Consider the following 21,743-nt stretch of genomic DNA (forward strand, 5'->3'; position numbering starts at 1 on the left):
CGTTGAGCTAGGCCTGGGGCTGCGGGCCGCCACATGCCCGCCGCCGACGCGGCTCTCGCGCCCCGTTTTTTCCGCTTCTCCGACAGAGCAAGCGGCTTCATCGCTTCTCTCGGGGCGGCCTGGCCGCGACGAGAGGCCCGCGGAGGGTACGCAGATGTGCAGCGGAATCCGACGCAGCCCGTCGTTCCCCGGATGCGGCGCAGCCCCTGCTGCAGAGGAAACCCTTGGCAGCAGGACGCGCGCCGCGTCTCGCGGCTGTCTGTTCCTCCATCTTTCGCTGTGGAGTTCGCACGCAACGCTCCGCGCCCGCTCTCTGCACTCGCGTTTTAAGAAAGGCAGCAGTGGGTAGTTTTCTGCAATAAGCGCAAGGTGAACTTTTGCTCGCGGCTGTGCCTCAGATATACAGGATCTGTATATCTGGGTCCGCGGATGCACATGGGTGGGTGGCGTTCAGATTCTCCGTGCTACTTTCTGGCTGTTCTGTCTGTAAAAACCTTTGAAACCTGTAGTTTCTCTCTCTGAAGGTATCTCAAGGATTGAAGTAGAAGGACAGCCCCTCTGTCAGCCACTCGTCAGCTGTGGCAGGCGCGTGCAGAATGAATGCGAAGATGCGAAAAAGGAGATCAACAGCGAAAGCATCTTGCTGGGTCGACACTGAACTGCGAAGAGAATTTTAAAAACAGGGGAGGCCTCCCCCCCCCCCCCCCGATGCGTTCGCAAGCCAACACGTGCCGGAACTAGCGTCACGCACATGCCCTGCATTCCGACCGCAAAAAGGTTTCCACTCTCAACTTACTTCCGCCTCGCCGCGGAAAAACCACGCAAACATATGCCAGATACATACACAGGTGTGTATAACCTGTCAAAATGGAATGCAGCGCAGCCAAGCGCCCCTTCGGAGAGAGGCTCAGACGAAGACAACTGGTAACACACGCGCGTCCCGGAAACCGCAAAATACAATGTGCAAGTCAGGGCAAAGCCCTGCAGATCCTTAAAAAAGTGAGACATGTGGAGGCGAACGGTTGATAAGAAATCGCCTAGAAGTCGGGTCTAAGCTCGTATACAACACGCTGCTGTGTGAGGCGGTCCTCGAAGAGACACAGCAAAATGCGTGGAAGCTCAGCACGGACAGGAACACGGCTATGAACATCACGCTCACACGCAGGGCAAACGTAAAACGTCTTCCTCTGCGCGAAACGTGCTTCGTTACAAAGATACTGCCCCCCTCAACCAAAGCCTCGACAGTCCTTTGCTTCACAGTTTCCTCCCTCTGCGTGCACGCATTCCGTTCTCCCTCATCTACTGTTCCGCCCTCTTTTTCACTTCGAATCTCTCTCCGCTTTTTCGCCGGATTTTTCAACCCCCAGCTGCTTTAAACCACGGGGTGTCCGAAGAGGCCGCGCCGCGCGCTTCCGCGACTCCCTCTCTCGGGTTTTCTTTCTTTTCTCACTTCACGGCCGGGGGGGCGCGTCGCGCGTTCTGCCTGGCACTGAGCGCGCTGAGGACAGCCTCGGCCTCAGCGACCTCCCAGAAGTCGACGGTCGCTTGAATCCACGCGCGGTCCACCTCTCCGGGACTGGCTGCCCCGTCTCCATGTCCTCTGTTCTCTGTCTCTTGTTCTCCCGGCCTGGCCTGCGCAGCCGACAGCTCTCCGTCCGCGGCAGCCTCGGCGCTGCGCCTCGCGCCTTCGCCGCCCGTCTTCCCACAGGCCGACTCTGTCCCGCCGCCCTCGCCACCCGGGAACTCTTTTTCGCGCGCGCAGGGCGCGAGACTGAGCGTCTGGAGCAGGCGCAGAGAGCCCTGGAGCGCGGCGTCTCTCAGCTCGCGGCGAACAGCCAGCGTCCGCCGCACAGACGCCGGCACGCCCGCCGCGCCGGCCTTCCGCCGCCGCCGCGGAGACGCGGCGCGAGCGTGGGCGGCGAGCAAATCGGCGGCGGAGGGAGCCGGCGGGGAGCGAGAGGCCGCCGCCGTTTCCGCGGCCGCGGTGTTCGCCAGCGCAGAGGAGGGCGAGCAGGGCGGAGACGACGCGAGTGACAAGCAGGGCGAAGAGCTGGAGAGCGAGAAGGAAAGCTCGTTCTCACTCGACAGAAAGGAGCACCGAGAAAACGAATCGCGCCGCTCTCCCTGCCGCGCGAGCTTCTTCCAGCGCCGCTTCCCGGCGGCGCCGCGCCCCAGCAACTCCGACAGACAAAAACCCTCCAGCTCGAGCTCCTCCTCACTTAAACTCTCGTCCTCTGTCTCCGCGGAGTCCGGTTCGCTCTCGCTCTCGCTGCACAGCGACTTGCCTTCGCTAGTCTCCGCGCTGGCGGACGTCGTGCGCCGGGCGAGGAGGGCGCGGGAGCGGTCACTTTGAAGGAAGAACGGCGACGCCTCCTTGACGCATGTGTCGCGGGAGGCCTCTGCTCGCTTGCAGCTCCCTGTCCCACCTTCGAGACCGGTTCCGTCCCGCTGGAAGCCCGCGCGCCCCTCCTCACGTCTTTCGGCTTCTCCGCATGCGCGCGTGTCTGCGCGGCCTTCGCCTTGCGCTCGTTCATGTGGCAAGCCCCCCCGACCTCGCAACTTTCGCTTCCTTCTTCGCAGAAAACCACATGACTCCCTCTCGCCTCCACTTTAGCGACTGCGGCAAGCGCCTCAACCTGCTCGACTGGGACGACGCAGGAAGCCAACAGGCTTGGGCGGGCTTCTCTGCCGGCGACGTGGATCGCGTCCTCTCGCTTCACGATACCTCGCTGTCTGCATTCGCTCTCTCGCTCCCCTTCCTGGACACCTCCTTCTTCCTCTCCGTCTTGCCCTGCTTCGGGCTGCCCATCGCTCGGGACGACGCGATCTCTTTTTTTGCTGACGGCAGCCTTCTGCTGGATTCTGTCGAGCTGCGCCTGCAGGTCGTCGTTCTCCGCGTCGCGCGACACTCCGTCGACGCCGCGCGCGAGAGGGAAGCCGCAGCTGGAGACTGCAGTTTCACTCGAAGGGTTCCGCGCGCGGACTGAAGGGAGGCTCAGAGAGCTTGCCTGTGGCGGCACCCCACATCCGCTCGCACTCTCCCTCTGGTTGGGCTCCTCAGCGACAGGAGGCGAGACCGCGGCGGCGAGGCAGACCGACGAGGAGAAAGAGAAGGAGAGAGCAGAGGGCACTGCGGCGGAGGCGTCCGTCGCGGTGGCGGCACACGAGGGAGAGGCTGCGAACGAGAAGGAGAGCGCAGAGGACGCCGACGCGCAGACCGCCTGCGCCGCGCTCGTGGACGCCGGCAGCGACGCAGAGAGGAAGGGCGGGGTCGCCGCGCAACAGGGGGAGGCAGCCACGGCGCGCCCTCTCTCGGGCACCGCGTAGCCATGGCGTGAAGACGCGAGGGAGGGCAGGCAGACGGCACAGGCAGCTTGCGCCGACGGCGGTTTCAGCGATTGGAAAGAAGAAGAGATGCAACAGGGAGACTGCAGCGACGGAGGAGACGAGAGGAAAGCGGAGGAATACGGACAAGGCGATGCGCACGCCGAGCCGTGGGGCGAAGGAGCGCCGCCGCACAGCTGCTCGCTGGGCGACCCGCGGCGACAGCGACACCCCGAGGAAGCCGCCGAGTACGCGGAAACGAAGGAGAAGGATGAACACGACAGCGAAGAGAGCGGGTCTAGGGACGAACTGGAGCACGTAGTTGTCTGGTCGGGGGAGATGCACGGAGCCGACACGCCTTTTAGGAGGTGGTGGTGGCTTACTGGAGCCACCGAGGCGCATGTGCAGGGCGCAGACGACGCGAAAGACGAGCAGAGCGAAGGCGCAGAGGAAGCTGCAGCGAGGAACCGACCCCGCGGCTCTCTCCGGTTAGCCTGCGGACGCTCAGGCGCACTCGGCTCGCTGCTCAGAAGCGACTCCATCCACACAGGACGCTCCTTCTCCTGGTGCATCACAAGCAGCTCTCCCCCCGCGTCCTCTTCGAGATGCTCCGCCTGGTGTGCCGTCTCTTCATCCCGGTATACCGGAGCAGAGGGAACTCCACGCGACGAACAACCGTCGACGAAGCGTGCATGGATGTTTGTCGGCGTCCCCGGTCTCCGCCTCCTGCCGGCTGCTGCCTGCGGCGAGCCGTGTACATACACCTGAGACGAGAGCCGCGCGTGGCCAGGCGAAGCTCCTCGCGTGTCGCGGCGCTTCTGCGGACGCCCTGCTTCTCGCTGATGACTGTTTTCTATCTCTGGAAAGCTCTGGAGGTCTTTGCAGACCCGCGCAGATGCCAGTCCCGCTGCGGACAGGGGCCTCGTGCCCGCGACGTCCACGCGGCTTCGACTCAGACAAGCGCCTTTCCTCACGGCCACCGTTGGCGAGCTGGGCTCCCACGCGCAAGCGTCGGCGTCCCCAATTCGCCATATGTGGTCGTCTTCCTGTCGTCTTCGTCTCGACGCTTCCGCGCTGTGGCTTCCCTCGTCTGCTGGGGTTTCCTCCGCTTCGCACCGCGTCCCTGGCCGGCCTGCGTAGAACTGCAGCGAGCGAGCCCTCGAACTCCGGTTCCACTCAAAGTGTTTCGACCGAGCGCAAGAGACACCTCCTCTCGCGTCATGCTCTCGTTGCCGCAGCCTGCGTGCTCCCACGCGCGCTCTCGTCTCTTCGCGCATCGAGACCGCGGCCTCCAGTGAGCAGGAGCCTGACCGCGAGAGAGACAGAGGAGGCGCATCATAGCGAGAGAGCGACGGCGAGGCGAAGCGCTCCTCGGTGCGCGGCAGATCGCACGCAGGTCGTCCCCACGGAGAGAGGAAGGGCGACGACGGTGGAGACGGAGAAGTGCGGAAGGGGCTCGCGACAGGAGGCGGCGAGAACTGGGCAGGATTCGGTGAAGACGAGGGGGAGGCAAACTGGCTCGCAGCGGAAGGCCAGATGTGGAAGGGACGAGGCAGAGAGAGAGAAGAGCGACAGGGGCGCCCCGGAGGCGAGGGAGACGCAGGAGACAGGCCAAGCGGGTTGATGGAGGGCGAAGGCTGGTAGGGGAGAAACGGAGAAGACGGGGGAGACGGGGACGCGTGGAAAGCAAAGAGCGAGGAAGAAGATGGTGCAAAGGACGAGGAGGAGGCAGACAGGAACGTGGAACAAGTCAGCGAGGGCGAAAACGAGGAGCAGAACGCATAATGCGACGCCGGAGGCTGCAGAGGGTCGACCTCGGGGGGTGAGACCGACAGAGAAGGCGACGGTCTAGGGCTTAGCGAACGAGAGGGAGCGACGAGGCGATGCGAAGAGAAAGAGGAGGGGTAATGCCTCTGCGGCTCGTGCTGCCGAGGCATCATCTTGCCAAAGGGGAAGCTCCACAAAAAATCTACAGATAAACACGTGTAGGGTGTTGGGGTTCCGTTCCCGCCTGCCGGCGAGGAAAAACACACTCCATGCTTCACCCGAGGCGTACGTACACCGCAGATGAGGTGTACGTACACTACAGATGAGCCGAAGCGGACTAGGATTGAAGACCGGCACACGCGGCAGACAGCAGCGAGATAGCGGACGAGAGGCGAAAACGCCCTTCAAACGCACAGCAGCACTTGTGAGGCCGCCGGAGAGGAGCAAGGCAAGCACGCAGAAGAATATGAAAAAAGTTCAAAAACGACAACAAAGCATCCGAGACATTCAGTTCCAAGGTACAATGCACTGGGGCCGGACACCCGGGCGGGCAGCCAGGCAGGACACAAATCCTGAAGAACCTCCGTGAACGTGCCGTGAAAACCTTCCTTGTGGGTTTGCCGTTATACTGCGGAGACGGTTTCTTATTTCCCTGGTTTGTTCCCAAACAGAGACTAGTGGGAAATGGGATTTTTCCTGAAAAGGCTCGGGGGGAGAGGCGGAGGGCGGATGGAGAGCCGGTGTAAAGAACGAGGCAAGGAATTGCGGTGCCCTCACAATGAGAACCAGCACTAGACTAACAAAAAGACATGAAGCCAAAAATTTGCCAGTATGCAAAAGGAAAGCGCGAACTTTAGTGGCGAAGCTGCTTCTCCCTTTCTCCCCATTCTCGCGTCCCGTCTCTCTGTCCGCACACGGCGGCCGAGCCCTGGCGAAGGGGGGGGGATAGTGGAGGAGGGCCAAATGCACGTGAAAAAGCCACGAAACACAGGCAAAAAAGAAAAAACACGCATCCCGTCTTGTTTGAAAAAGGGAAAAGCCGAAGGAAAAGGAAAGACAGGAGAAAACGGGCGGCGCAGCGAGCGACGGCCCCGGCGGGAAAGGCACCTCAAGACACGCCCAGCGTGTCGCCACACCGAGAGAGGGGAAGGGGGGGGGAAAGGAAGAGGTCTGGCCTCGCACGCGGGCGCCGGAGCCAGAGACGATGGAAACTCAAATTTCTGGTCTCGAAACGCCTCCATCTGCATTACTAGAGGACATTCTAAATCTCTGCCGAAGTCTCCACCCGCTTCTCTTGATCAGTTGTCTCCCTTTTTCCTCTCACGACTAACAGGGAGACTGAGCAGGACGGAAGGGACCGCAGAGGGAAGCAGGGGCAGGGCCGAGGCCTCGTGCGCCTCGCGGGCGCAAGCGCACTGGAGTGACACTGAGCGCACGCATCACGAGTCTGCTAGCCCAATGCCAATCGTTTCGAGTTTCCGCCCCATTCGCCGTCGACCCGCGAGGCGGTTCAGATCTGAGAAGCTCCCTGTCGAGAGCTTCTCGCTAGGCGCTGTAAGCGACACGGTTCAGGTTCCAGATTCGGCCTTCAGGTCCCTCCCAATCTGGCCGACTACTCCGAGTGGCTGAGGGCACACAGAGGGGTGTGCCGTCGGTGTGTCTGCGACACTACAGAAAGCATGACGTAGCCATAGTTTTGGCGTTCGTACGCCTGCAAGGAGCGTGGACTTAAGTCCTGCGGCAATCGCGCGAGAAAGCCTGCGCGTGTGCCGCGCCCGCGAGCTGTCGGTCGCGTGAGCCGAAAACTATGGCAGAAGGGCACCTCGACGTCTGTCGGATGTCCTGCGCGTGGGCACGCCGTCCTACGGGCTGGTCATTACGATGTAGAGCTCGAAAAAACCCCGAACGGGCCGGGCCGCACGCACATAGCCGTGATAGGACCCGACGACCACCGAGTCCTTGGCGGCCGGCTCCTGTGGGAGTCCACTGCCGGGTAAGGTTTCTTGCACAGAGTTTCGCCTTGCGTTTGAACTCTGAGGCTGTCGGAATGGCGAACCACGTCCGAGCTGAGTCAAATGCACGCTGCCCCGCTGTAAAAACTTTCTCAACTACCTCGGGGTGACAAGCAGCCCCCCGCGCGCCAAGCTCTGCTTCAACTCGTAACATAGTGGAAACACCCGTGCAGAGGCTCTGCACAGCAACTGGCATCGCCTTTTGGCGCTGCGTGAGCCACGTGCGCGCCGCTTCATCCTCTATCCCGGCTTACAGACCCGTGTTCACTCGAGCGAGCTTGCCGGTTTCGCCCTGCCTTAACTTCGCCGTTCGTGTAAAGCTAGACGCAGCGGACTTAGTTTCAGTGTCTTGAGGCTCGGATGAGTGGCGAGTCCCGCCGAAGAAAGAGATGACGGGTACGTGCGCAAGGGGTCTCTGGCTGAGCAGGGCAATGACACCTGAGGCAAGTGATGCGCGTTGAGAGACATATCGCGGTTCTCTGTGCGTAACGGCAACCGTGTCGCAGGGGAAAGCTACGAGACCCGCACAAGGCGCCAAAACACTTGCGTCTCTGTACCGGCTTCCCGTCTGCCTCAGTTGTCCTCTCCTGCGAAGCCTCTTTCAGCCGCGAGGCGTCCGCGGTCTGGGTCAGGGTTCCAGTGCGTTCTCTGAAAAGGGCGATCCATGCTGCGCCCACTTAGCCTCGGGATGTTCTACTGCAAGCATCACAACCTGAAAAGGCCGCTAGCACAAACCGAAAAAGCTTTTTGTCCAGTTGTATCTCATTTAAACATATATATTCGTCTCTCTCTCTACATGTGCTCATAGATTCATAGCTATGCACCTGGACGTGCGCGTGTGTCCGCCGACTCCCTCCCCTCGCTGTGCCCTTAAGGAGCAAGAACGTGGACAGGCTGAAGAAGAGACTCGCCTCTAAGTAGCCGTATCTGACGAAGAATCACTTCGGAGATGAGAGCTGTCCGCTGAAGCAGGAGGATAACGCCATTCTGCGAATCGGCTGCACGCCATCGGCGGGTATTAGCCCAGCCTGGTTGTGTCTGGCGCCAGCGTCTCCTCCCAGGCCGGCAGTGACACTCCTTCCCTTCAACTAGCTCAGCGAAGGGTATACGCGAGAGATTTCTTCACAGGGGCGAGCCAGGAGATACGCGCGGATTCACTAGGAGATCGTCCATGACTGGGAGACGCTGCCCCCGACAGAGACTTCGGCGCACACACCAGATATAGAGACAGAGAGAAAGACCTTTCTGGGACCTGCATTGCAAAGAAAACTCCAATTGCATATGCGGAAGATCGCGCATTGTTCAACAGGAACGGATGGAGAGGGGGGAAGGGGGGGGGGGGCGAGAGGGTGTGTAGATCCGGCGCCGCGATTTTTGACCCGTGCATGCACGGAAAGAGTTAGGGTCTGGCGGCCGCTCTCTTGACCAGGGACTTTTCTGCGGCGCTTCACAGAGATCGTTCTCGCTACTTCGTTTTTTTAGCTCGGTGAACGTCTGCTCGCATTTTCTTTCAAGCTAAAACCTCCACAGAGGAGGAGCTGCTGCCTTCTTGCGTTTCTATCCAAGCCTTGGCGTCCGCGTGAGCTGGGTGAGACACACGAGCTTCTCCGCCAGTTCTTTCGCAGTTTCTTCCCAAGCGGTCACCGAAGTTTTTTCTCCTTTTTCTCCCCTTCCCAGTCCTCCGCACCCCCGAGGCTCTCCCCCCTTCGTCATCGGTCTCCTCCTTTCTCCCCTTTCGCCTCGAAGGCGAATTTCCGCATTTTTTTCGCTCTCGCCGGCTGTACCCGCGTCGCCGCGTAAACGTCGCACACTGCGCTGCGCAGAACGATGGTCGACTACAGCAAGTGGGATAAAATGGAAGTCTCGTCCTCGGAGGACGAAGAGGCGAGCCCTTCGCGGCCGCGCGTGCGGCGCTTCGAGGAGAAGCAGCGCGTCACGCTCGGCCCCGAAGGCTTGTCCATCGAAGGCCAGGAGGAGACGCGGCCGCCGCGGAAGAAACTCGAAGAACTTGACTACGACGACGAAGACATCGACCTGGAAGGCGACACCGCTGCAGAGGAGGCCTTCGAAGACGCGCACGAGTGGCCTCGGTGCGGGCATCTGCCGCAGTCGCCCAGCGGCTCCTCCACCCATGACGCGAGAGCGGGAATCGGCCTCGCGCCCGCCCCTGCGGCGGAGCCCGCGGGCGCCGGCTCGAGTGCATCTGCAGCTCGCGCGGCGCAGAGGAGAGACGAAACGCTTCTGATCGAGAATGGAGGCGTCGTGGAGGGCCGGTACTTCTGGAGTCAGACGCGCCACGAAGTCGTCGTCGACGTTCTTCTGCCAAAAGGCGCGCGAGGAAAGGACTTGAAGGTCGAGCTCCGCACAGACAGTTGCTGCTGTACGTACAAGGGGACCGCGGTGCTCAGTGGGGCCTTCCCGCACACCATCGAGGAAGACGAGGACATGTGGTTTTGGGAACTCGTCGAGAAAAAAATCAACTGGAAACGACTTGCGAGGCTCGCTGAGAAAGTTAACTCGGGGCGAGACGCAGAGGGTCGGCAAGGAGACTCGAAACCCGCAGACGCAAAGGACAGCGAGGACGGGAGGCAGCAGGAAGGCGCAGAGAAATCTGAAGGAAAACCAGAGGACGAAGGCGAAGACGAAGTTGCACCCTTCTTAGAACTCAGTCTGAGAAAGAAACCTGAAGTCGCCGGCACCTACGTCTGGTGGAACTGCGTCGTCAAGGTACGCGGTTCCTCCGCCTGCGTTCTCTCACGTCTTCCCTTCGCCGACAGACTGATCCACACTCACGCGAGACATGAACGTTTGCATATTCCACTGTATGCATATGCGTAACTGCACTCCAGTTTCTTTGTTTTATCTGGTAGTGTGCAGGAGACGTGCCTTTTCGCGTAGTTCTGTCTGTCGGCGGCAGCGCGGGCGCCGGTGGAAGGGTTGAACTGTGGGTTAGTTTCAATGCCCAAGGCAGAGCACTGGATTGGATACTCAGGGAACTGTGCTCCCATTAATAAGAATCATAGTATAAGCCACCAGGCATGCAATACCAATCAGATAACAACTGAAGCTAGACTCCATGTTACACTTGCTAATGGGATTCCTAGGTTTTCTGTCAGAACTACTCCGCATTCGCTTGTGTGTGTCTTCTCCGAATCGACATCTTTCTGTGCAGACGGGCGTCTGTAGATGTGTCCTTGCCTAGCTACTGATTTGCAGATCTTCAACACGCAGTGCTCTATTTTCCTTCTGAGTTCGCAGTTTTGTCTTTCTGTCGTGGGGAAGGAGCGCGTCCTTCCTGTTCCGGCGCCCCAAGAGGAACTGGCGCTTCGCGCAGCGTGCCTGGCTGCGTTCAGCCTAGCTCTTCTTTGGCGGTTCGTGCTGCGGAGCTGCAGTGTTTTAATGCCTTCGTCCTCGATATTTGCCGCTTTTTCGTTTCCAGGGCGACCCCTGCGTGGATGTCGAGAAGCTGCCAGGACGCGCTGCGAAGGAGACGACCACGCAGAGCTTCAAAGAGGCGTGGGAGAAGGCGCACCAGATGTTCCTGGAGAAACTCAAGAACGAGCGTCGCGAGCCGATGGAAATCTAAAGTCTTCTCGTCCTCTGCATCTAGAAGCCAATCACACAGGCACACGAAACAAAAAAGTGGGGTACAGGCACGTGTGCGCGAGGATCCACGCTTGCCGCGCGGGGCGGAGGACCTGTGCGAACTCCTCTGTGGCGGCAGGCGTGTGCGGGTAACTCCAAATATATCTATATGCTTATATATACATACGAGTAATACATACATATATAATACATACACGCAGAGTACATACTCATATAGGATATATATACGTACATACATATATATGTACATGCATTCGTACGTGCTTATGTGCGGGCAGGCGAGAGTCGGGCATAGGGGATGCGGCCATTTGCCCGCGCCCAGTTTGGGGGGGAGGCAGGCGTAAGAGGAGACGCCGGCGTGAGAGCTTTTTACACAGGGAAATTGTAGATGCAGCCTTGCGGACCTTTGATTTCTTGTCAAGAGTAACATACCGAGGCGGCGTCCCTCCTCTGGCAGGGCTCCTATTGAGGATTGCTTCACATGGAGAGCCTTCACACTGCGGCACGTGGATGACCCTGCGGGTTCAAGCAGCGAATGCCTTGAGATCCAGCGAGAGAGAAAACGATCTGCATGTCTAGGCTTTTGCGCACACGCACCTACTTACTTGCCTTCACTGCCCTGTGCCGCGAGGCAACTCCTTCTCGCTAGGCGATGTCTGCACTGTTTTCACATGCCTCGCATGCGAAGATTTTACCTCGAGTTTTTACCTCAGCGTGTTCGGGTTGGGAATTCGTTTCGGCTTCAGCGAGAAGCGAGCGTCACTCGCTTCCCTGCAATTCTGTGGACACCTGCGCGTAGGGGTAGCCTCGAAACGCGTGGGAAGACTCACCAACCAACGAGCAGGGCTCCTGAAGGTAACGGTACAAGCTGTGAACAGAGGACTCCTTGAGTCAAACGAAGTCAGCTCCGCGGGCACATATACACCTGGACGATCTCGAGGTCGGTCGGTGAGACAAATCATGCCATTTTTTGCGGGAGCTGCAGGGACGAGGGGTGAGTACGCGCACTCGCACAGAGGCGAAGTGCGAGGATGCCACGTACAACTCTGCAGGCTCGGTCGCGCCGAGTCACGTTTGGTTCGCTCGCCATGCGCCTCTTGACACAAGCGGACACACTCTTTGTTTGAAAGGAAAGCAGCTGCGAAGAGGGCATGCCAGAGGACGCGCACGACGTTTTTCGTCCTGCCTCCCTTCCTTCCCTTTCGCCCCGTGCCGCGCGGGCAGGCTGCGGCAGCTGCCCCCCTTCAGGTCAGCAGAAGACGTCGCCCGGCACACAAAATCGGCTCGCCGCGCTGTTGCGCGAGACCCGCAGCCGTTCGCCCTTCACCCCGGGGTTTCAACTCCCCGGGTTGCTGGCGCAGTGACCCGCGTTCGGACCCTGCGGGTCCCCGCACTCGTCGAGAGCGACGGCAACGCTGCAGGCGTGCCTTTCCGCGCGTCGTCTCTCCACCCGCGTTTCTCTTCTCCCTTCAGGTCGCAGCCAACGAACACTCAAGCCCGGGCTGAAGCCATCGATTTGGGCCCTACCCACGCGCATCACGAACATGTGACTGGGAGCCTATCAAATTCCCAATGTGCATGCACATACATGCCGATGTATACATATATATATATATATATCAGCTCACATTTAATTCGGATACACCTGGGTAGCGAAGTCAGCCAGGTGCGTGCAGATGTGTGTGGCGGTCTAAACAGAGAGCAGATGCCTGCGGGAAATGGACTAAGGACGCCGGCCGGCGTGATGCTTCTCTACCGGGGTAAGCAGTGTGCAGGAGTGTGCGAGTAAGATAAACAGATGCCGATATCTTGCGTTCTTTGCGTATTGGCTGCGCAGCTTCGACAGCGCGTAGTCCCCCCTGTAGACTGCGACTTTTGGCACGCCTGCGGATCGGACATCCGTTCTTTGAGGCTCGTTCCAGTCGTTTTCGCACATTTCCACTAGACCTCTTCACCAGGGACATCTCCCGGGGTTTCCTCGGGGCATGACACGAGTGCAGTTACCTCGAGCATGCCGATGCTCCGTGCGCGTCCGCAGATGCCTGCCTTCTGCAGACAAATTATCTGTCCATCCAGGGACGCCTATCCCGCGTTACGCGGTTATCTGTGTATGCGCCTCGCTCGAAAGCCGCCTTCGCGCAGTCGCCTGCGCGTGGTATCGAGCGGAAGCCGTGGCGAGGGCCGTTGCTCAGCAGCCGCAAGAGGGCAGACGAAGACAGCGGACGACCCCGTACCCGTAGCTCGGGCAAGAAAAGATTTTTTCCCGAACAGGCATGGGAGAGCACTCTGGGCAGTTTCCAGGGTCAAGCCCTGGGCTGTACGCGTCGCACCGCTGCGCGCATGCGCGCACTGCCGGCACGTCTCTTTTTCGAGCATGGCGCGTCGAGCCTCGATCATTTGTACGGCGTTGCCCTTTTATTTCGCTTTGCGGAGAAAACGGATTCAGTCCGGCAGATGTCGCGCGCAGTTCGGTAATCGGCTTATGTTTGGCACGAAATCTGCGAAAACTTATCACACTGAAGCGGATTTTGCGTTTTTTCTCCACACGAAGTGACTCGTTCCCCGGCGGCCCAGCGACAAGCCACAGCGTTCTGGGGTGCGCGGCGCTTGACTCGACAGCGACCTCCGCCTCTTCTGCCGTCTCTCTCTACAACGAAACGCGCAAGCTTGCTCACCCTCGGGAAACTGCACGCGTGCGAAAGAAAGCGGAAAAAACCCCGTCGGTGCGAAAGTGTGCTTCGAGGGCGTCAGTGGAAACACACGCCGGCACGTCGAATGTGTTGTGCGATCTTACGTCGAGGGACGGCGGCGCCATGTCCGCGACCCCGACGGAGAATGTCGATTCTGCCGCGTGAAACCGTTTCCCTTTTGAGAGTAGATACGGGCTTTTTCTATCGGTTGCTGTCCTTCTGCCCTGAATTCGCCCCTTTTTTTTGAATACTACACCCTGTGCAATCAGACCCGGCGCTCTGGTCCTCGCCGCGGTGTGTCGACACTAGGGACAGATCGCAGGACGCGAAATTGAGCAAAAGCCTTGAAACCCGGGACAGAAGACGACGATCAAACGTAGACTTGGGGAAAGGGCTCAGTTTCAGGGGAAACGTTGCAATAGTCTGCCTCCCTTCTTCACAGATCTGTGCTTCTGTACAGCACCAGTGCAATTCCATCGCCACGCGGCGGTGCCTTGTGACAGTGACCTCAGAACGAAAGGGAGACTTGAGTACCGTCGGCTGCCCCGTGCAGGCTTCATCCTCTTCTGGGACAAAAATGATGCCTTGTGGACTCTGCGGCTTCCGCTTTTTCGCTTCGTCCGACATCTGAAGCCGTTTCACCTATGGAACGCACACCGCCGTGAGCCCGCGGGTTCCGCATCGCCCTGGCAGCCCTTCTCGCAACTGGGATACCTGTTTTGTTTCTCTCTCGATTTTTCGCTTCACGATCCACTTGAAGCACCTGAAGCGAGTCTTCTCAGTGCTTGCTCCCGTCTCCTTCGTCCCGCCCGTCATCCCTTCCTCGCGAGGTGTGTACGCCCTCGCCGCATCCGTTTGAGCTGCGCTTCGCAATCTCGCTCGCACGGCCCCGTCAGAATCCCACTCTTCTGCCTGAATTCCACTGCCGTGGTCTCTGTGCCGGCCTTGGCACCTGTCTTTCGCCCTTTTTCTTTTCTTTCGAGGTCTTCTGCCCCTGTCCCCCGCCACTGCTGACTACAGTCCCAAGTTTTCTAATTCCGCGCATCGCCAATGACGCTCCGCCTCAGCGCCACCGCGTGGGCGGAGGCCCTGCCCCCCGGCACGAACCCTCTTCGCCGCCGCGTGCGCCACTCGCTTTCACACGCCTCGCAGTCGGAGTTCGACGACGTCGTCATTTCCAAGGTGAGAACTCTTTTATTGTCTACCTTCTCGAGCTTTCTTGCCTCCACTATAGTGCCCGCCATCGCCCCGGCTGTACGGAGCCTCTTTTGTAGCTCTCCTCAAAGCTGCACCCGAAGGAGGGGTCTGAGTTCCCCCCCTCGTGCCCCGCCCAGCCCAAGTCTGCGCGCCTTATCTGCCTGCACGTACCCTCGCTGCCGCTGCAGCGCACCTGATTCAGTCGCGTCTGTCGCGCACTGGCGCCGCTCTCTTTCGCCTTTGCTTGCGCCGCTGATCTCCAGACCCCGAAACAGAGAGAGAGAGGGGGGGAGGGCGGGGGGCGGGGGGAGGGGAGGGGGCCTGAAAGGGCAGGAGACGGGTTTGTCGATGTAGATAGACTTCGTGTAGTAGGACATAGAATTCCAACTCGGCTGCCGCAAGTACCGTGGGGGATGGCGATGGCGCTCGCTGCAGCTCGACCGGAGCAGACTGCGCGCGCTGCTCATTTTCGGCTGTGAGCAGGACCAAGCCTCTCTCGCTGGAGGCTTGAGAGACTCAGTACGTGAGCGAGGTGGGGGGGGAGGGGGGGCGCGCGGGAAGCTCAGAGAATTCGCCTGCCGGTGGTGGCTGCGCGTCGGTATCTCCAGGGATCTGGCTGCGTCCTCGCGCGGCCGCGTGAGCAGAGGAGACGTGTGTGAGGTGTGGCTGCGGTTTTCAGAAAGTTTTGGCGGATCGGTGCCTCGACAAGACTCCAGCGTTTACTTGCCACCTGCAGTCCACCGCCTCGGAGGCGTCGTCCTCGCGGTCGTCCTCGCCGGAACGGGACGGGGGCTACGCAGAGGGACGCGGCAGGCGCCACGTCTCCTGCGGGCGCACGCGGGCCTCCTCGCGGTCTCCTGGCCCCGCGTCGCGGCCGCCTCAGACCCGCCGGAAGAGCCTCGCGGCGCAGCGCGCGGAGAAGGAAGCCGAGCGTGAGCGCGAGGCGCGGCGGGAGGAACGGCGTCAGAAGAAGCTGGAGCGGAAGGCGAAGGAGGAGGCGAACCATTTGGCCTTCATCCGAGAGAGACAGGCCCGCCTGAATCGCGTCTGGCCTCCGCCACGGGCGGAAGTCTTCATCATCGGACAGAAGCAGGGTCCCACTGCGCGCCGAGAGATTCAGCGTAAGACCCGACAGACGGCGGGGGACCACACCATACTCAACCCGAATGCGTATGTAGCGAGACGCTCAAGGAGACAGGTCCCGTTCTCTCCTGAGGACGCCGATGGACCGGGAATGATTCGTTTTGAAAATAAGCGGTTTAGAGACTTTTTAGAGTACACGCGCCCCTCGGTCGGGCGCGGAGTTGCGCATGCATGTATAGTTGCACTCGAACGAAGGAGCGGTTCCCGCTCTTGGCATGCCGCGAGGTGGAGATGCGCATCTGCGTGTCTGCGTGTGTGTCCGTCAGTGTTTCTCGACGAGAATTATGAGGCCGCAGCAGAGTTCCATCAGATTCACTCGCTGGACTACCTTTACCGGCTGACGACGGCGCTGCATCCCAAGCCGCCTCCTGTCGTCTTGAAGCCCCCGCCTCCTGTGGAGAAACCCAAGCCCCCGCCTCCTGTGGAGAAACCCAAGCCCCCGCCTCCTGTTGAGAAGCCGAAGCCTCCGCCTGTTGCGAAAGCCGAGAAAGTTGAAGCGCCTCCGCCCCCCCCTCCGCCCCCCCCTCCGCCCCCCCCTCCGCCCCCCCCTTCTGCCCCGCTTCCTCCCCCCCTTCTGCCCCGCCTCCATCCCCACCGCCCGCCCCCCCTCCATCCCCCCCTCCCCCTCCGCCGCCGCCTCCGCCGGCGACGCCGCCCTCACCCCCACCGACTGCGTCCACGGTGCCGACTCCGCCCAAGCCCGAGCCTCCGCCGCTCGTGAAGAACGAAGAGGAGGAGCGCAAGAAGAAGGAGGCAGAAGAGCGCCGCAAGCGCGAAGAAGAAGAGACGCGGAAGAAGGCGGAGGAGGAGGCGAAGAAGAAGATGGAGCTGGAGGAAAAGGAAGCTGAGGAGAGAAAAAAGAAAGAGGAGAAAGAGAAGAAAAAACCGGAAGAGGGGAGCAAGACGCAAGATGAGGAGAAGGAGAAGGAAGAAGAAGCGAAGCAGCCCCCATCCACGCCTCCAGCGCCTGAGCCACCTGCCGCCAAGGAGGAAGAATCCAAGAAACCAGAGGAAGAGAAGCCGGTTGTCACACATCTTGCAGAAGACGTACAGGAGCAGCTGGCGAATCAGCTCGTGGAAGCGGAGAAAAACCAGAATATGTCGGCACCGCAGGGCGCCATCGTCATGACGCAGCTCATTCTCCCAGAAGAACAACAGAGAGCTATCATCAGCGAAGTCAAGCGGTGGACAAAGCTGGAAATCTACATCAGCCACGTCGACCGCGTCTTCTTCCAGTTTGCGAAATACTTTACCAAAGGAAACCTCAAAGTCAGACTATACTGCATTGCCTTCTACGACGGCGAAGACCCGAACTATGTAAGCGAAATGCATGCCATCTGACTGATGCGAGGCGCTGCCGTAAGCATCCTCTCTGTAGTACGCTTCGCTTACCTCCCTGGCTGCCTACGTGAGCCGCATCCAGGACCACGATAGCTCGCGCGCATTCGAAAACACTCGTATAAGTCTCTAACGTATCTTTTACCTACAACTGCACGGAACGTAACAAACCTCCAGGCCTCCAGTTGTTATCTGATTGGTACTGCATGCGTGGTGACTTATACTATGATTCTGATCAGTGGGAGCATTTTCAACTGGTTAGGTATCTATATGGCTAGCCATAAAACTACAAGAACCCCCCCCTGCCCCCCGGGCAGGCGCTGCACAGCCGGAATGGAAATCGGGTGCATCGGCTTGTCCGCTTCGTTGCGTCTCGCCTCAGGTATCGCTGCTCTCCGGCCACCGGACGAAACTCATGAGGCCAGAGGTCCACCCCGTCTACCCAAACAGCAGGATACGGTGCCAGATTGACCAGGCGGTGAGTGAAACAAATACGTCTAGTCATACAAACATATATTCACATATATATATGGATGACTGCACATGCATTATAGCTATACACATCTACACTCATATATATATATATATATATATATATGTATGTGCGAGTGCAAAGACATACATAGCCATACGCACGCATACCATTATATGTGTATGTATACACGGGTGATGCAGATACATACATGGCCATACAAAAATGTATATATATATATATATATATATATATATATATATATATATATATATATATATATATATATGGGTAAGCTGCTGGTGGAGGGGTTGGCGACTGGGGCGTCATGCATTTAGACGGGTATGCGGCTTTCTCGCAGTTGATCTTGCCGTTTGACGGCTCCGCAAAAGGCTTCCACATCGGGCTCGTGGCGGTGCTTGGCCAGCGGAAGAAGACAGGCGAAGGAGAGTTCCGGCGCAAAATGATTGGAATGACCGAGATGATTGACGCGCGCGTTGACAAAATTCGTGTAAGTCGCAGGTGCTCCATAGCGCCTCCCTGGAGTCTGCCTCGGGGTAACGGCGCCGTGCCCGCGTGGCGATGGCCAGCCGTCCACAGCCATCGAGAGCTGGAGGCGGGCTTGGGCGTCTTAAAAGAATACGGCAATTATTTACTGTGTTCCACCGTCTGTGGTTCCGATGTGTGTAGTAGAATCAACATGTCCACGTGGTTCCGCAAACTTCTCACCCAACGTGGCGCGCGCCGAGTGCCTGTGTGTTTTCAGCTGAAGCGAACGGCCGCGTGGGCGCTCTTCGTGCCGCAGGACTTGCGCGAAAATGTCGCCGTGCCTCAAGTGTGCGGTAAGGACTACGATCCAGCAGATGCGACGCGGAGGGAGGGGGGGGGGGGGAGGGGGGAGAGGGCGAGTTAGAAGCCAGGGGCCAGCGCGAAGCGCGGTGAGACGCGTGCGGAGACAAGCACATTCTACAACAGGCACGGTCGCCCGCGGCGAACAGGGCCGGCACAGGAACTTGCAAGTGATATATATGAATATATACACATATGCATTTTTGCGTTTCTTCGCGCATGCACTTTCCTTCACCCTATCCGCGTTGCACCAGCGTCATACACGATGAGGGACTGGGCAGACAAGCGGTCCTGGCAAGCGGGCTTCGGGTTACATGGTATCCTAGACCCGCTAGCCTTCGGCTAGCATCCGCGGCGGCAGGCGTGGGGTAGCTGCGGCTCCTGGGATCGGGAGGGCACTCGCTCGCGCCCCTGTCAACGATCGCGAGCTGTCTGCGCGGGAGTCTTTTTGCGTCTCTCTCTCCATGTGGCAGTGCCCAGGCTCTCAGGCGCGTGCGGCTTGTGCAGGAAGAGAACTTTTTCGCGTCACGAGTGGGTTTCTGTCTGGGCTTTCGCGTATTGACTTCTCAGGAGAGATTTTCTTCAGAGCGGAAGGCTTCGAAGGCTCTGACGGTCCCGAGTTGCCCAAGGACGACGTTCTGAGGTCAGTCAGCCTTTCGATGTCTGCCGCATCCTGGCGAAGTGTATCTGAGTGTACGGTGGAGGTGGCCATTTCGTGGAATCTTTGTCGCCTGACTGCAAGTTCGCGTGTGCTGTGTCCGCCCTGTGACTCTCCGCAGAGTCGCGCAGGGCCTCGGCGTCCCGGATGTGGGTTCTTGGTTGCATGCGCCTTCCCTCCGAGCGGGGCAGACGCAGATGGGCGGCGCGCAGTGCCGCACGGCTGGCCCGAGAAGCCGCTGGCGCTGCTATCGCGTTGACTGCGTGCGTGTCTGTCGCGTGTGCATCCGGGCTTCCATCTGCGCCTTTCCCCCGGGTGCGTGGTGGGCTGACGGGGCGTTTGCCTCGCGCGGTGTGTCTTTTGCTCGTTCAGAGCCTCCTTCGACTTTGGCTCCGCGGATCGTCTGAAGGCGAAGGCGGCGCTGCGGGCCACGGCGCTGGCGCAGCTTGCGAACCGCGAGCTGTCTTTGCCCAAAACTCAGGAGGACAACAAGCCTGGCTTCTTCCAGAGGCTCTTTGGCGGTCGTCGGCGCGAGGGGGAGCCGAAGCCCGCGCCCGAGCCAAAGCCCGCGCCCGAGCCGAAGCCGAATCCCGCGGCGGTGAACCTCGACACGTACCTGAAGAATTCGCTAGCCAAGTTGCCTCCTCCCGCGAAGCACAAGCCCGAGTACCTCGACATCATGGTGGACGTGGCCCGCCCGGACGACGGCACGGAAGACCAGAATGAGGTACTCTGCGTCGTGCGAAAGAAAATGGAAGTGGTGCACAAAGTCGTGTTTGGCGGCCCAGCCGCGGCTCCGAAACCTCCGGTCAAGAAGGCCTCGCAGCTCTGGGCGGACGAGACGGGCGGGTCCAGGCGCGGGAAACCAGGCGGCGAAGGAGCGCCTGCAGAGGGCGCGGCGAAGAGCAACGAGGAGAGGAAGAGACCCGAAGGCACGAGATCCGAAGGCACGAGACCCGAAGGCAAGAAACCCGAAGGCAAGAAACCCGAAGGCAAGGAGGGCGAAACCAAGAAGTCCAGCGGCAGCGAGTCAGGCCAGCGGAGCAGCGGAAGCAGCGGCAAGAGCAAGCCTGCAGGCCCCGCAGTCTCCGCCGCCGCATCGATGGCCGCGCGGAAAGCACCGGCGAAGGAAACTGAGGAAGGCGCAAAAGGCGGGAGCGCGCCGCGTGCGCCCGCTGCAGCCGTGACGAAAGAAGGGGGAAAGCCCGCGTCCGAGGGGGCGAAAAAGGCCGGCGAGCCTGCCAAGAAGGTCTTCACTTCCGGGGTGGTGGCGGATCCGCGCCGGGCGCAGGGAGCACAGGCCAACGCGGCGACATCCGCCACGGGAGGAAAGAAGGCTGCGGATACAGCGGCCCCCCTGGCCAAGGCAGAGGCCGGCGCGACTCCGCAGCCGAAGGCGAAAGCCAGCCAGGCGGACAGCAAAGCGAAGGCCGCGAAGGCAGCCGACGCGAGGGGAGCGCCGACAGTTGCTGCCACGAAGGTGACGGCCCCGCCGCCGGTCAAAAAAGTTCCAGCCGCCACGCCGAATGGTGCCAAGGGAGGCCCGCCGGCCGTGCTGACAGCCGACGCGAAGGGGGCCAGCGGCGGGAAGCCCCCTGCGAAGGGAGGCGCAGCAGGGGCGAAGAAACCTGCCGGCGCGGATGCCCAGAAGCCTTCTGGTGCGAAGAACACAGGGGGGGCGAAGGCCGGCCCCGCCACCGGGGGTGCAGGAGACGGCGCCTCGACGCAGCCGCAGAGGGCTGCGGAACCGAAGGGCAAAGCGACGGCGGGATCCAGCGGCGGGGCGGCAGTCAAAAAGGCCGCCTTCATGCCTCCTCCGAAGAAAGAGTCAACAGTGACGACTCGGCCGTGAGACCAGAGCAGCGAGCTCTCGCCGTAGTAACACAGTGCTCACACAGGTTTTCTCTTCGGACCTTGTAGCCGTGTTTGCATGCATATGTGTATATATCTGGGGGACACTCGCAACTTGTGGGAATTAGACGCCCGTTCCAGTCTTCCAAGCAGACAGGCGACGGAGCTCGAGGGCTTCCTAGCAGGCACGGTTTCGCGTGCATCATCTGTCGTGTTGACCGTGCTCATTTCCATGTGAGAAACTTCATTCGTACCTTTGTCAAATGGTTGGCATGGTGAGGGACGCTCGCCCGTGCAGCGCGCGAGTTGTTTTCGTCTCGTTCATTCCGGTGCAGAAATAGGCGGCTCGGTGCCGATTCCGTAGCCACGTATTTGCTGCTATGTATACGCAAGCGATTACATGTGACATGCTTGCACGCTGTCCATATAATATATATTTATATTATCCACGTCCTTATGCTGCCGCGTGCGAAGGGAGGCGCCGCAGTGCATTCTTTCTGGGCAGCGCAACTGGCTTTTTTTCCCGTCAGTCTCATTGGTCCTGCAGCATAATGCAGGCGCCGGCGAGTTCCTGTCCTTGCCTTCCTACGTGCCTGCGTAGACGTGGGCAGCGCAGTGTTCCGATTTTCCTGTCACTTTCGAGGTAGTGCGAACAAAATGTGAATGTGCACAATGGCTAACTCGAGAACGTTTAGTGTTGAACTGCCAGACTTGCATTTGCCGGTTGTCTGCCTGGAAAAACGCGCGGAGCTTGCATGGCTCATGCGCGCCAGTACCCGAAATTAAGTGGCCCCCCAGTCGGCCTCCAGAGACCGGTGCAGAGTGGACAGCAGCCG

General features: G+C 60.0%; 4 protein-coding genes across 4 annotated transcripts; 3 read left to right on the top strand and 1 right to left on the bottom strand.

The window, feature by feature from the left end:
* Positions 1–1,446: 1,446 nt before the first annotated feature.
* Positions 1,447–5,264, bottom strand: BESB_077200 (uncharacterized protein; the record flags this gene model as incomplete). The annotated part of the gene is made up of 2 exons (XM_029366081.1): positions 1,447–2,373; positions 2,475–5,264. The coding sequence occupies 2 exons, from the start codon at positions 5,262–5,264 to the stop codon at positions 1,447–1,449; spliced, it is 3,717 nt and encodes a 1,238-aa protein (XP_029217512.1).
* Positions 5,265–8,930: 3,666 nt separating this feature from the next.
* On the top strand, positions 8,931–10,689 carry BESB_077210 (uncharacterized protein; the record flags this gene model as incomplete). The annotated part of the gene is made up of 2 exons (XM_029366082.1): positions 8,931–9,830; positions 10,543–10,689. The coding sequence occupies 2 exons, from the start codon at positions 8,931–8,933 to the stop codon at positions 10,687–10,689; spliced, it is 1,047 nt and encodes a 348-aa protein (XP_029217513.1).
* A 3,760-nt stretch (positions 10,690–14,449) lies between these two features.
* BESB_077220 (uncharacterized protein) lies at positions 14,450–16,460 on the top strand (the record flags this gene model as incomplete). Its single annotated transcript, XM_029366083.1, has 3 exons — positions 14,450–14,581; positions 15,276–15,717; positions 16,006–16,460. The coding sequence occupies 3 exons, from the start codon at positions 14,450–14,452 to the stop codon at positions 16,458–16,460; spliced, it is 1,029 nt and encodes a 342-aa protein (XP_029217514.1).
* Positions 16,461–16,561: 101 nt separating this feature from the next.
* BESB_077230 (uncharacterized protein) lies at positions 16,562–20,908 on the top strand (the record flags this gene model as incomplete). Its single annotated transcript, XM_029366084.1, has 6 exons — positions 16,562–17,056; positions 17,460–17,555; positions 17,911–18,060; positions 18,316–18,391; positions 18,969–19,041; positions 19,429–20,908. 6 exons carry the CDS (start codon positions 16,562–16,564, stop codon positions 20,906–20,908), a joined length of 2,370 nt encoding a protein of 789 aa, XP_029217515.1.
* Between the last annotated feature and the right edge of the window lie 835 nt (positions 20,909–21,743).

The sequence above is a fragment of the Besnoitia besnoiti genome, chromosome VII, assembly GCF_002563875.1.
Source record: "Besnoitia besnoiti strain Bb-Ger1 chromosome VII, whole genome shotgun sequence".
NCBI classification, from domain to species: domain Eukaryota; phylum Apicomplexa; class Conoidasida; order Eucoccidiorida; family Sarcocystidae; genus Besnoitia; species Besnoitia besnoiti.